This window comes from Paralichthys olivaceus, chromosome 2 (assembly GCF_024713975.1).
Source record: "Paralichthys olivaceus isolate ysfri-2021 chromosome 2, ASM2471397v2, whole genome shotgun sequence".
NCBI lineage: Eukaryota > Metazoa > Chordata > Actinopteri > Pleuronectiformes > Paralichthyidae > Paralichthys > Paralichthys olivaceus.
In genome coordinates this window covers 9,717,191-9,732,485 of record NC_091094.1, presented here as the reverse complement: position 1 = coordinate 9,732,485, position 15,295 = coordinate 9,717,191, and the positions used below count along the sequence as shown (strand labels likewise).

The 15,295-nt window shown below is 40.2% G+C and overlaps 1 protein-coding gene across 1 annotated transcript; it reads left to right on the top strand.

Moving 5' to 3' along the window:
* The first annotated feature begins 197 nt into the window (after window positions 1-197).
* Window positions 198-12,893, top strand: dctn2 (dynactin 2 (p50)). Its single transcript, XM_020096880.2, has 14 exons — window positions 198-448; window positions 740-808; window positions 4,569-4,665; window positions 5,215-5,276; window positions 5,505-5,603; window positions 6,179-6,339; window positions 7,000-7,153; window positions 7,364-7,429; window positions 7,714-7,752; window positions 7,916-7,993; window positions 8,527-8,598; window positions 9,563-9,665; window positions 10,687-10,778; window positions 12,056-12,893. Exons 1-14 carry the CDS (start codon window positions 413-415, stop codon window positions 12,140-12,142), a joined length of 1,215 nt encoding a protein of 404 aa, XP_019952439.1. The 5' UTR covers window positions 198-412; the 3' UTR covers window positions 12,143-12,893.
* Window positions 12,894-15,295: the final 2,402 nt, after the last annotated feature.

Genomic DNA, 15,295 nt, shown 5'->3' with positions numbered 1-15,295 from the left:
GGAGCAAATTGTTCAAACACACCATCAGAGCTAAAGTAAATATAATGTTTGAATGAAAACTCAAACAAAACGATGCTCAAACTACACACAGCTGCAGTTTTCTCGTTTTGGTCACATGAACACTCCACATTCACGGGGGGTGTTTGTTTTGCTCACGCTGGTCGACCGTCCAGCTCCCTTGCGATGACTTCCGCGTACACAGCACGTCCCGCCCGCCCGCGCGCCCGCGCCTGAGATAAACCCAACGTCCACGCTGTCAAATCGAGCAGTGACCACATCGGGCTGGAAGAGACTCTGCTGCCTCATCCCCCCTCAGCTCCTCTGGTTCTCCCACACGCTCCATCGATCATCTACACGTTTGAAACCCGGTTGTTGTTTCCTCTGGTGGTTATTTCTGAGGCTCCCGCTGACAATGGCTGATCCTAAATACGCGAACTTGCCGGGAATTGTAAGTGGCTAATGCTAGCAGGGAGGCTAGCTGTGTTGCTACTTGGCAGCGCTAGCTTAGCTGACACCACTGCTTTTCTTATTGTCTGGGTTTTCCATATGCTAACTAATAACTCTATAATGTTAATAACTTCCCGGTGGTGTTGTGTGTTGTGGTACGAGCCACCCAGAGAGGGAGGCTAGCTTGTTGGGTACGTGTTGCTGGATGGGCCGGGGCGTTGGCCGAGGCTAACGACAATAAACGGGACACATCTGATGCTTTGCTGTGTTGTTTACCTCGTTGTGTCTTCAGGCCTTTAACGAACCGGACGTGTACGAGACCGGAGACCTTCCAGAGGACGACCAGGCTCAGTTTGAGTCGGTAAGTGGACGGTTCGTTTTCACTGGGTGTGATGATGGTGAGCAGACTGAGCTAACTCCCTGCAAACTAAGCTAACACAACGAGCTAACAAATGGTAACACGTAATAATTTGGGCAGTCTACTGGCTTATTCATTTTGTTCAATGTGCATTAGGTCTGCCATGGAAAAATACACGTAATCATACGTGCTTACAGGCTAATAATAGTGTAGTCATGCATGCAAGTATATTATGTCACCCAATGGTGACACTGAGCTGCTATTGATGATATTACAGTGTGTGTTGAGCTAGCTAGGTCTGTAGAGCAATTTATCTAAAGGTTATTCACTGAGCACCTAGCATCAGGAAGTCAAGACGTAGGGAAGTGGTCATATAGTCACTGTATTAGATAAATCCACCTAAAACTAATTCAATAATCCTGCAATCAAACCCACCATTATGGAGGCGTTGATCAGGTTTGCAGAAAACATGTTAAAGAGGTGTTAATTCAACTGGGCAAAATAGTTGCAGTGGGGAAAAATCATAGCAATACACAATCAAACAGTTCATTTAACACTTGTTTAACAAAACAATGAACATTATAATTTTGACAGAGGAGGATTTCTCTTACCAGGACTGTTTTGTAAACTGCATTATTGATGCTCACTGTGTAAAGACTATTTTCACGTTATGACAAGTTTTAGTTTCCATGACATTGTGTCAGGGTCATGTTTCGTAGAAGAGAACAGTCATTTTAAAATACTGTTTCACACGTATTCAATACTTGAACGTGTTAGTATATCTGCTCATTTTCATAGGGGCAGGTGTGAGTAAGGGCAGTTAAGTAAACCTTTCTCCCAAAGAGACACAGAGTACAATCTAGATAACAAGTAACAAAATCTCTGTACTGATGATGGTTTTGTGACTCCTGTCTAATCTCACTGTGACCAAGCAGCCCCCTGGATTTAGTGGTAGTATAGTTCTTTAAACAGTGCTATTGGGCAGTGAGCAGTATGTAAACAGTCAAGTGATGCTGGTCTGACTTTGCTTTATTCTTGTCTTGGCTTTTTACTGACCAGCTGATTGAATCCTAATGGCATTTTCCCTTCTATGTGTCCACATTCGTTCTTCCCATACCCTTGTGTTTTGACTCTTCCCCACCCTTCCTGGAACCCTAGTTTGTACAAGTAAGACTGGCTCGATTTCACTCTCAGTGAGCTTAATGCCATGCTTTTTATGCATGTTATAAAAATCTCATATCCACTTTTCCTACCTCTGACCTTGATTGGGATGAAATGAGAAGTAGATTAATGGAGTGACTCTTTCTTTTTCACTCTGCAATCCATTGATTGTTGACTGTTTTGAAGTGCAGGAGATTGATTCTTTTCCTTCTATTTATGTTCCTCATTTAAACTCTTCAGAGGCGTAATGATGTTGATTGGTTTTCAGCAGCAATTTAATTCCCTCTTTCATTTTGCTTCACTTTGACAAAGCAGTGAAGGCTTGTGTCTGTGTGAGTCTGAGGCTCCTGAGAGGAAGACAAATGTTTGTTTGTTCCTTTGTTTGTTTGTCTTAGAGATTTCCCTTGTTAACCTGACATCGTTTTCTAACAGTTGCTTCCTGACTAACCACACTATTCTAACTCACCTGACATTTAGAAGGCTTGTGTATACTATATAGGGCTGTGCGGCATGGTCAAAAATGATATCACTATTAAAAAATGTCATGTCGATATCAATAATTATCTTGAGAAGATGTCATGACATGTTTATGTCTTTTGCACCTGATTGAATGTTGTGGTTTTAAACATGTCTTTATGATCAGAAAATGACAAACACTTCCACACTGCAATGTATATCGTTATATATATTGAGCGTTTGGTAAAAAACTATTGTTAAAAATTATTTTATGATAATAATTGATCGTGTTTTATTGCCAAGCTCTAGTACAACATGTGATGACATCATGTAGGGTAATTTCCTGTCACTCTGAGATGGATGAAATAGTATAAAAATGTAGATATATATAATCAAATCTGAGTCACAGTCTTTGTTAGACTTTTAGTTATTAATTTTGAGACATGTCCGATTGTTAAATGAGCTACTGGTGAATCAAAGCATCCTGATGTAACTACGGGAAAAACTCCAGACAGAGACCAGTCTTTTCAAGCTCTCATATAATGAAAATCTAATTATACAAAAAAAAAAAAAAAAAAAAAGCATTGGCCATGGTGTTGGAATTCATCTGTCCCACAGGCCTGTTAAAAAATAAATGTATACCAAAGTAATATTATGCACTACTACTTTACCCAGAATAAACTGCATTATTTTACATAGGGATGCTACTGATAGGTATTTGCACCAGCACTGATCGCATTAAGAGGATCAGATGTGACTAATCCATGTTGAGATGACAGTCTCTTTAGCTATTTCTGGCCTAATGTTACTACACAGAAAACAAGTTCAGTCCAACCGATCCATTTAGGATGAACTGCATGTTGTTAAGAATTATTAATGACATATTTTGTTTACCTGACTGTACTAAAGGGGTTTCAGGCTCTTGAATGTCCTTTGTTGGGAGACAGACAGTGCTCTACATGAGAGCATATGGTACCACTGCATTTTAAAGTGCAGCCTAGCATTAACAGTGAAAGTAGCTGGGTGGTGTTAATGGGGCATTATACTACATCGAACTGGGGAAGAGAGAAAGAACTGTAGGCATCACAAGCTGTCTGAACACACTGTCTCCAGGGTTTTTTAGCAGCAGCTCTCGGAACACTGCCTTCTTTCTTATCTTTCCCTGACCCTGGCCAACTGTTCCTGTTGTGTGCATGGCATGTGATAACCACATTAATCTGTGTTGTCTCTCTCTCTCTCTCTTTCTCCCCCTCTACTTTTTTCTCTCCCTCTACTCTTCCGTTACTTTCTCTAACTCTCTTTGGAAACCCAAGGAGCTGGTAAGAGCCTGACTAACTCTCCTCTTCCTCCCCCTCATCCTCCTCTTCCTCCCCCCTCCACGGCATCTGTGTTTCTGTGTTTCTGTGTGTTTGTGTTGGTCTGTCTTTTTTTTCTGCGTGAACTCATTTCATCTATCTGTATGTGGAGTTTTAATCCTACACATAGTCTCTAGATCATCATTATTGATCACAAGGAGATGTTGATCAAATGAAAGTCTTGTGTTTTCCCTCAAATTCACTAATCAAAGAATCATCATTTAGAAATGTGAATATAGTGGCTTCTAGATTTAGTTTTGCTTGACCATAATGGATTCATGCCACATTAAGTATATGTTTTTACAATAATATATGTATGTTTTATAGTGACTTTAAACACTTTATGATATTGCTCTTCAGGTGACACAATCAGGCCTTGGCATGGCTGTGATATCTTATTTTGCTCATCTGCCTCTTGCCTCTAAATTATGTTGAAATCATCTGGTGCTTTCCAAGACCGCTGCAAATAATGGCCGTGAAGCTCCTGCAGATTTCCATGATTTATGGCTTCAATGACTTTTAATTTCTGATGGTATCTGACCTTGGTGTGTGACATCACCCATCCACTCAAACACATAATTCAGTGTTCATCTGTGAAAGCACATCTCCCGGGCAATGATCAAGAGCGATCTTACCTATCTGCCAACTTATTTCAAGTCTGCCTTTAGCCTTGAGACTTTTTGCTCACTGACAGTAAGCTACGGCTGATTGTTAAGTGTTTGCTGTCTCCACAGTCTTACATGCCCTTTGTGATTTTGTTTTTGTTGATCTGACTTTATTTCCAATGACAGGAGGAGCTCTGTAGTGACAGCGTGGAGAGGATTGTGGTCAACCCCAACGCAGCCTATGACAAGTTCAAAGATAAGCACGTCACCACGAAGGGACTTGGTCAGTTTGCAGTGGATAAGAAGTCACCGTTAACCTATTAATGCATGTTATGATTGATTGTTATGCATGAACATGAACATGGGATGGGAGAAAAGATGGAAAACAAATGGATTAACATACCACAAATCCTTCCTTTATCTTCAGCTGTCTAATCTTTAGTAGTATGATAATTGTGGTTATTTTTCCTTTTTATATCCCGACCGTTTTACTTAAAACACAAAGTGAATCTTAAGTAACACAAAACAATGTCATCATCATATTTTCAGAGTAGTGTTTACAAAATGTAATCCTAATGGAGTTTCAATTTTCCAAGCACGTTATAAATTACTGTACAGATACAACTTTCAACATTACACACATGGCCCTGTACGAAATATAAACATTGCAAGCAAAGTGTCCAGCTTCCGTTGCATCCATCATGGCTGTATTGATGCTTTATGTTATTTCGATGCTGTGGCTCAGTCTGAGCCCGACACTGACTCCAGTTTGTTGTTTTGTGTTTCTTTCTTGATTTTTTTCTCACACTATCCATTTTTCTCCTTTTCACAGATTTCTCTGACAGAATCAGTAAAAGCAGAAGAGTGGGCTATGAATCAGGAGAATTTGAAATTGTGAGTACATTTTGTTCGGCAGAAATATATTATTTTACTTCTTATTCTTTTAGAAGGTGCTCCATTTTTAGGGTGACAACATAATTATGATATCCATTTCACAGAATGTGTAAGAGTCTGAGATTGTGTTGTGCAATAGCTTATCTCAGGGAGACTCTGTGTGCTACACTTACTTTGTGGTTTTATAATATTCATAGTGTTTTTTAAATTCTCCCTCATCTCTGTTAGCTTGGAGAGGGCTGTGGAGTGAAAGAGACGCCCCAGCAGAAGTACCAGCGTCTGGTGAATGAGATCCAGGAACTCTCTCAGGAGGTGGATGTCATCCAGGTGAACTGACTGCAGGACACACACTTGCACTCGAGCACACGTCTCCCTTGTCCATAAGACTTGGCAAAGGATGGTGCACACTGATTATCCAGTCTTTATCCTAATATCTGTGCCTTGTCACAGTAACAGAAGGTTTGGTTGTCAGAACCAGTACAGATGAAGTTCTGTGAATCTCACTACCAAGCATATGGTGACAGATCAGCAATATACAAATATTTATTTAAACATTACACTCCGACAGACTGAACAGTAATGACAGTCGCCTATAAACTTCATGAGCTGTTTCTATGTTGGCCTAAACAAGACATAACCTTTTTGAATGTGGAGTTCGGAGCAGTGTTACTACAGCCTAGGGGGCAAAAAGTCTTAAAGTCTTAAATTTTTTCTCCTGTTTGCCATAATTGGGACAATTACTGTTTTGTATGTGATTGTGAGGGGAGGTGTCAGAAAACATTACTGCTTATCTGGGTCCAAATTGTGTTCATTTAATTAACTCCATTAGAAAATACACAAATATCACTGCTCAAAAAAGAAATCCCTACTGTCTTGTTACCTTGGTGTCCCTGATTTTGCAGTCTGCCACCAAGGAAAGCAATGCAGAGGAGCGCCTGACCCCGGTGGTGCTTGCCCAGCACGCAGCCCAGCTCAAACAGCAGCTGGTATCTGCCCATCTCGACTCACTGCTGGGACCACAGGCACACATCAACCTGGCTGATCCAGATGGAGCACTGGCAAGGTGAGCTGGAAGGAAGGTGACACGTCAGTAAAGCATTTGGAATTTGAAACCTGACACTTTAAGAACACAGATCCCAAAGAAGTGATGAACTAGTAGACAGGGACTCGATAGAGATAGGTACAGGGGGGGAGTAGTCTTAAGAAACAGATGGAGACAGCATAAGTTGGAAAGAGAGAAGAGCGGGGGAATTCATTTCACTGAGCTCTGGACTGTAACCCTGATAAAAAAGAGGGAGGGGGAAGGAGATAAGGAAGAAGTAGTACACCTGGTATCTATTGCCCACATAAACCCTGCCAATCTCAGTGTAGCGCTACCTGAGGAGCGCAAGACCTGATGAACGGATGCTTGAGGAAGGGAGATAAAAACTGGAGAAGGTGAAAGATTAAGTGAGAGAAGGCATAGAGAGATGAAACATGTCAGAACCCGACGGAGCACGAGGGAGCAGAGCTGAGGATAGAGAGGTAAAGATGCAGTAACACAAGCGAGAGAAAGGGATGAAAAGAGTTGTAAAAAAGATCCAAGCTCACCTTGAGCGTGTAGTTTACAACCAAGCCTGAAAAGACCGGATGCAACAGAGCAAGGGGGAGCACAGACATAGCAGCACAGGAGGGGTGATAACAATATTGAACCTATAATCCTCTTTTTCCTTCCTTCCCACAGGCGTCTGCTCACCCAGCTGGAAGTGGCTAAGGGCAGCCGGGGCAGCGCTGCAGGAGACAGCAAGCCGACGGCAGCAGCTAAGGGCCCAGATGGAGTGGTGCTCTATGAGCTACACAGCCGACCGGAGCAGGAAAAATTCAATGAGTCTGCCAAGGTATCGTAGAGAGGGAGGTGGAGCAGTAGAGTCTGGGATGCACTCATAAAATGAGCATGTGTCAGTCTCTTCAACATGGTTTTTGTTAGCATTGTCGTGAAGGAACCCTTTGAATATTGTACGGTAATAAAAAGGACAAAAGTCAGAGAACTGTCTGCACGAGTAGCTGTATGTGTGTCAGCCATGTGTTGCGTTGTTCTTTCCCCGTAGGTAGCGGAATTGGAGAAGCGTCTAGCTGAGCTGGAGAACGCTGTTGGCTCAGGATCAGACAAGCAGGTACACAGCATTTAGTCTCCATACACACACACACACACACACACACACACACACACACACACACACACACACACACACTTTGCTTTTCTCATTCTCACTAATTCTGTTTGTCTCTTTCTCTCTCACACCAACACAATTTTCATGCTTCTATTGCTGTGTAGTCTTTCACAAAGTCAAATTCAAATACAATCCACTTCCACTTAAATTATGTAAATTATGTCGTGGGCTTCATTGCCTCCTAATATAATTTGTTTGTTTTGTCTCTCTTTGTGTTGGTACTGCAGGGACCTCTGAGCGCTGGTGTACAAGGAGCCAGTTTGATGGTAAGAAGCTGACTTCTTTCTTTGGAACACAATGGATGGAGTTTGAATTTGCACCTTTTGTGTATCTGACATGCAGCCAGAGAACTGGGTCACACTTTAAACAGGACCAAGTTTCTTCATTCCTGCTTACATATAACGTGTGTGTGTGTGTGTGTTGCATCAGGACACCATAGAACTCCTGCAGGCGAGGGTCAGCGCACTTGACTCTGCTACTCTGGATCAAGTGGAAGCAAGACTGCAGGTAACTAATTCCTGCTCAGCATGCAATGCAGGGTTTGGAGGTCATGAACAGACAATTTCAGTTGTAATTTAAATATATTCAGATTTTTACAGCCAGTATGTTTACCATAGAAGCCTTTTATTTTTAAGGAATACTGTCTTATGGAGATTTCAATGAGAATCTCAGTATTTTATTCATCTGTATTCAGTACAGAGATAAATGTGGGATGTACTTCACGAGGAACAGCTAGTCCAACTCCGGCAGCAAATTCTAAGCCAACTTTAATACATGTTTGAGCTTGTGCATCCAAAAATTGCAAAGGCACAAAACAGGGCGTAGAACTTTCCTTTTCTTTAAGATCTCAGGTGTTCCTATTGCATGTGTTTGTATCTACTGTTGCTAGCAGTGCATTTGCTTTCTGTTGAAAAGATGATACATTTCTTAACTTAAATATACCACGTGTTGGGGTTGAATGTGGATCAATTCACCACAGTATTTACAGATCTGTTTTCTATCCCAATGCCCTCTTGTAAAATTTCATTTCCTCTTTTTAGAGTGTCCTTGGGAAGATGAATGAGATTGCAAAACACAAGGCAGCAATTGAGGATGCTGATACACAAAACAAGGTCAGTAAGTCCTTTACACCCATGCAAGTTAAATGCTATAATAATCTCAGTTGCATTTATTCTCTGTAAAGTCTATGAAAACTCATGACTTCCACACAGTCGACCTGTGATTCCTCAATTGAGAAGCACCTTTAGATGGAAGACTCTCCAGGCAGGTTCCTGTTATAATAAAGCTGAGATGTTTTGGTCAGAAGTTGTATAATTTATCCATTAATATTGTAGCCTCACAGGAAATAATCTTCTGAGTTCGCTCTTATAAGGATTTTCATTTTGAAAACCTCCACAAAGAATTGATAGTCTAGCCTGTGGCCCTCAGACTAACTGATGAAGAGTAGCAGCATATGTTCAGTTTGAATTTAGTGCTGTTTTAACAGCTAACACAGCCAAAGCTAACAGTGAGAGCCATATCAAAATGTTGTCGTCATCTAAATTTATTCATTTTTTGACGGTATCTAAAATCCAGTCATGAGTCGTACATGATGTCCAGGGTCATGTTTTTGTTTCTTTTTTATGACAACTCTTGAAAAGTAATTTCACCTCAATAGATCAATAGAGGGTAGGTCAGACCAGTCATTTTATTATTATTGTGAATGACTAAGTAATTCAATGTTTTTTTAATTTATTTCTTTATTGTTGTACATATGCTGCTGTTATGGGCTTTGAAAAAAAAAAATGTTGTCATCATGATTAACTTAAAAAGAATTGTAATATTACAAAAGTAGTACTTATTAGATCCAGGACCTCTGCACCATGGAGTCCAATTTAAATGATGATGTTAATCACATTAATAAGTACAAATATGCAGTTACACATTGCTCAGATAGAGAAAACATGGCACCATTACCACTGATTGCTATTGATATTTACATTGCGCTGCATGAATTTATTTGTAAAATGATCATGTTATTTTAGGCGGAGAGCTTTATCTTAGCATTAAATATGCTTGTGTGTGTTTACCTGCCAGGTGTCGCAGCTTTATGACGTGGTGCAGAAGTGGGATGCCATGTCCACTTCTATACCTCAGGTGGTGCAGAGGCTCGTCGCTGTCAAGGAGTTGCATGAGCAAGGTAACGCACAGGAACTGAAACTGATTTATAGGTTTCAGACTTTGTTTGTGTTCTCACATAACTTTCTACATCATGACACAATAGTAAATGTTAAGGTGTTTTGGATTTGGAGGAGCTCACATAACGTTTACTCTAAATCGTTTCACAAATGTACTGGTGTTCAGTTACTGGTGTCTATTTTCCATATACTCCAGGAGTCGATTTCACCCCAGTCAGGATAATAACAATGAAAACTTGGATAATTTATGTTCTGCTCTTTGATGTGAGAGGAGAAAAACCTTGAGATGACACCCATGAGAGTTCAAGGAGAGGATGTATGTAGGTTAGTGGGGGTGGGGATCAGCATTAAAGATTTAAAATATGTTGGATATAGAAACTGAACATAACAGGGTGTGAACCCTGTGCTGGGAAGCAACGTGAACGTGTGTGTGACAAAAGATGAAAACTAAGTGAAAATAGGATTCACAAGGACAAAAGAAAGGTCTAAACCACACCAGTCTATTTTAACAGAGGGCAAAAAAACTCACTGAGAGTCGAAATGGTAATAGAATTAGACTAAATCTGGCAGAACTGTTAAACACCCCCTTAGGGAGAAAGAGATGCATGATATTACATTATCATATTTTTATTATTTAGCACATGAAAGCAGAACCTTGGCATTAATAGATTATATTGATAATTCCTTTCTGAGAGCTGAAAGAGGGGATTTATCATCCAGCCTCTCTTTACATCGATCTGTCACAGTCTGCAGCTCATGTCTTCTTTGCTCAATGAGCTTTAGCGGCTCTGATTTCATCTGTCTTTACCAATGAAGGCAAACAAGCAAAAAAGAAAATAGTTCTTCCAAGCAGTCATTTTGTCAGTTTCAGATTCAATTTGCACTTGTTTTTTTCTCTTCACACACTTTATTTTACCACAAATGTTTGAATGTGTTAGTTATTAGTGTGTCTTACTTATTCCTTCTTCTTGTTTCTTCTCTCTTGTCTTTTGGTTTCATTTTATCCGACCTCCTGTCTCGTAGCCATGCAGTTTGGCCAGCTGCTGACCCACCTGGACACCACCCAGCAGATGATCAACAACTCTCTGAAGGACAATAACACTCTGCTAACACAGGTAGGAGTCTCAAGCTCTTTTGGACATTGGGCACAAGGTTATTTTTGTGTAACACTTGTAGTGCGGAACTTCAGTATACCAATTTTGCACCACCATGTCCACGGAAGGAATGGTTCATGCGAAGTCCTTGACAAGTACAGTTGTCTGTAGCTAGCTTGCACAGTCTCCTGTTTGAGATCCCTGAAAATCAAAGCTACAGCTGGTAGTCTACCGAGCTTCCACCTACAATGGCCAGAGAGAGGCAGTAACTTAACCAGGACACTCACAGAGTTCATACCTCCACCGAGGCTAACACCCTATCTTCCCATGTTAAGGAAAATGAAAAAGAATGTATCCAGATCCGATCCAACATTTAATGGGTTCTTCATTGGGTCATGCCCCACCCATGTTTTTTTGCGTAGTCATTCTAACTAAATAATAAAATCCTCTCCTTAGCAGAGGTAGTTATTGTTTTCTGGGGTGTAAGGAAAGATATTGATTCAACTTTGCTAGTTGTAAAACGTGTATTTCTGGCTTTAACTGGTGAAGCACTTGTTTCTCCTGAACTGCCACTGGTCTGAGCTGCATCTTTAAGGTTTTTCATGTGTTTGAGAATTCATATGAATATATCTGACAAACTCAGCCACCTGGCAAAAAGCTCTCTGGTCTGTGGAATAACTTAATGCAGCAAGTGTCTTCTGATGACTTCAAAGTTTGCAGCAGAGGCAGCTTTTTTCATTTTCCAAAGTGACAATGTAAGAAAGAGCAGCTTCTTATTAGGACAGAGGCTCTGCACCGTCTCCTCCAGAGTCGATAATCAACCTGTGCTTTCACAGTTAAGGGCTTGTGCCTGCACAGACAAAGGAAAGCCTTTTCAAACCTGAACTCTAAAACCTTCCTTTTTGATGAGGTCTGTTGAAATTTTACGAACTTTGAACAGATTGTATTGTGTTCTGAAATGGCCGAGGGCTTTAGACAGTTATTGAATCTGACATCGACATGCTTTCACAGAAAACCTCATTTCTTATTCAGCAAGTCCAGTAATTTTGCAACGTCCTAGAACATCATTTCCTAATAATGATGGCTGTAAATAGCATTTTCAGATTTAGCCCCGATAAAATACTTGCATAATGACAGTTTAGTAAAATATATTTAATAGGGCTGCATGTAATGATTATTTCTACTGTTAGTTAAACTGACACATTTTTGGGATTGAGTCCCTCTTTCCCCTCCAGCCCTAATTCTCTTCCAACACCATCACTTCTTACCTAACTGTTTTCCTGTTCTCTTTCCATAAGGTCCAGCAGACAATGAAGGAAAACCTGGGGGCTATAGAGGAGAACTTTGCTTCACTAGATCAGCGGATGAAGAAGCTCTCTAAATAAGCACTGGCTGAGTTAGAGGCCGGTCCAGGAGAGAGTGTGTAGAACATGGACAAATAGGAGCTGGCGAGGGAGCACCGAGAGGGGACTGGGTTTTAACTCTGTCCTTCCTGGCTGACCCTCTCTTGATCTCTACTCATGCCTCTGCCTTTTTTTCACTAAGTGGAATGTTAGACCGTCAGAAAAGACGGAATAACAAAAAAAAAAAGACCAAATGTTCTTGTTCACACTCCTTTCCTCTTGCTTCAAATTGATATAAACTGAAAACACTTTTTTCCTCTTGCCACTTATTGCAGTCCCCTGCTTATTGACTTTTAGACTGGGTTGTTTTTATAATTATTAGTGTTAAACGTAAGAGATTCCTCCATTCCTTTGGAACGTCACACTATTAGAAGATTTGTACTGTATACTTTGGTCAAATTAAATGGCTCACAGCATCGTCTGGTTGATAGGTGACACATTTAACATGTTGTCAACTATGTAAAGTAAATGAAGCTCTGTTGTCCCATACGGATGTAGCAGGAGCACGTATGTGCGAGCGTCAGGGCCAAGTCACAGAAGGAAAGCTTGTAAATATGCTTGTGTACTTTATTTTTTCTCTTCACGCTCAGTCGCTTGTAACTATAATATTATGACTGAGACCAGATGCCACAGACAAACTTTTAATCTGCTTCGTCATTGCCTACAAATCGACTGTAACTCTCATCTGTGGTCATGGAAACGGATCAATAAATAAAACAAAGTGCGATAATAACATTGTTGTTGACATTGTTGTCTTGTTAGATTGAACATATGTTCAAGTACTATCATTACTTTAGAATAGAATCTTGAGAAATCACTTCACAAACTGTAACAGTTCAGATTCATGTATATTTACAAAATCTTTTTATCTTATGAAACGATTAATGCAGTTATAAATAATAACGTAAAATATTAGCTTTTCTTCATTAAAGGTATTTGTAAAACTAATTGCATGCCTAATGATTCATGTTAATTCCAATAGGCAGGTTTTCTTCAATAAAAATAATTGTTATGCCTGTTTATGAACAGTAGGTGTCAGCATAGCATTTTATAAAACAGACCAGACACACTGAACGTCCAGCTTCAGTGATGTTAGTGCCACAAACTGCTCTTCAAACTTTGATCCATGTTCTTTCCCATTAAAACTCCCACTAGAAATAATGATCATACCCTTGAATCAAATTCTTAACGATCCACTTTACAATGATTATGATTTAATAATCCAGACTAAGAAAATAAACAATATGATTAAAAAACTGTAACATCCCATCTAGGGACCTCAGAACATCTCACATGAGTATAGAGATGCCCCAGAAACATATAAATATCTTTTTTTGTATTTAAAAACTTAAAAAGACCAAGAATGAAATATAAAACTTCTGTTCCTACTGTAAACACACATATTGTACATAACACAGAATACCTAGGTGAATTCAGCCACAAAGAAATGTCACAGAAATAATAAAAATCCAGGTCAATAAGATAAAATCAGTGATTGTAATCTGAACCTCAGTGTGAATTAACAGAATGCACTCGGTGAATTGCTCTGTGAGGTCGGCCTCAGATCAATGAGGGCATGTTTTCTGTCAGGTGACGGGATGACTGACAGATAACATCCATCAGGGTGAGGATCAGGTGCCTCTGGTGACTCATCCCAGCACAGCCACTCCTCTGAGTTCAGTAACTTCTGCTGTAAAAGGAATACTAGTTTACTGGGATGCAGAGTAAGCAAAAGGAGCGCACAGTCAAAGGTCGGCTTCATGACAGTTGACACAGTTCATGTCCCTTTGAGCTGGAGAGACGTGTCTGCCACTGGATAATTTGTCCAAATTAAATAAAACCTACAACAAACTGCTTGCTGCTGATTCCTCATTGACTTTTTCTCAGTGTATATCTGCTTCTTGCTGCCGGTGCCACATCTTTTTTTATTTTTATCTCAGAGAGGATGATCATGAATCCCAACTTTCTCTGTTTCCTTCAAGCTGCTCGGACAGGACGTATCAAGTGTGTCTCACAGGGAATTAGATCCAGAGCTCCGATTTAGAAGGGAATGCCCCAGATGATCACAGAGACATACTGTGTACTGTATATCATGTTATACTGCATTTGTCCTTCTATTTTTGGGATGCACTAGATTGGGTGAGCCCAGCCCCATCTGTCATGGACACGTTTCCCCACAGTTACCATCTGAGCGTTGACCGACCAGGGGCTCAGCTCAAAATGTTGTTAACAACGGCGTTAGTATAAAAAATTCATTTCAGACTGTTGCTCTCCTTGTAGCTCTGAATACAGACAAGGATAAAAAGGCCAATGAATGAATGATAAAGTGAGAATCTCCAGACAACTGGGTTGTGAATCAAAACTAAAAATTCTTAGAGGGCTTTTAGCAACACAAATACTAGAAAACACAGCTCCTCCTATGTGTATATATGCATATATATATATATATATTTATATATCTGAGCAGCTTCCACCAACCTTTGGTCCACTGGGCAGAGTAAACGTTTAAGTCCTCAGGCAGCACAGAGCAGCAGGGAGGAGGTGGGAGCAACATACTGCCCCGAAATCTGGTTCTGATGTGGGGAAAACAAAGAGGGGAGAGAAGAGTGTGTGTGTGTGTGTGTCTGTGTGTATGAGAGAGTGTGTGTGAGTGTGTGTGTGTGTGTGTTTGTGTGTGTGTGTGTGTGTGTGTGTGTGTGTGTGTTATGTTGCTGTAAAGTAAATGATGGATGGGGGAAACTTCTTGAGGAAATAAAATACAAACGACTTGATTAATGTGCATCAGCAGACAAGAGAACAGCAATAACGGCCTCAGCTAAGACGGGCAAAGGCAAAGGAGATGGATGCAGTAACATCATGGACGTAAAGATATAGACAAAGTATTGTTGTTTATAATGACGTCTGAGACAAATTTAGAAATGGGAAAATGAAGTATGTGTCCATACTGTAGTGGATAGATTTTTGAGAATATGTAACCAGAATCTGAAAAATAACTTGAGGGAAACAATTTTAAATGGATGTGGGGAATGATTACAGGTTGTATGATTAAAAAAACAAAAAACATAAATATTGCCTCTGATTTAACAAACAGAAGTAAGAATTTCTAGCAAAACAAATGCTGCAAGAGGCAAGAAA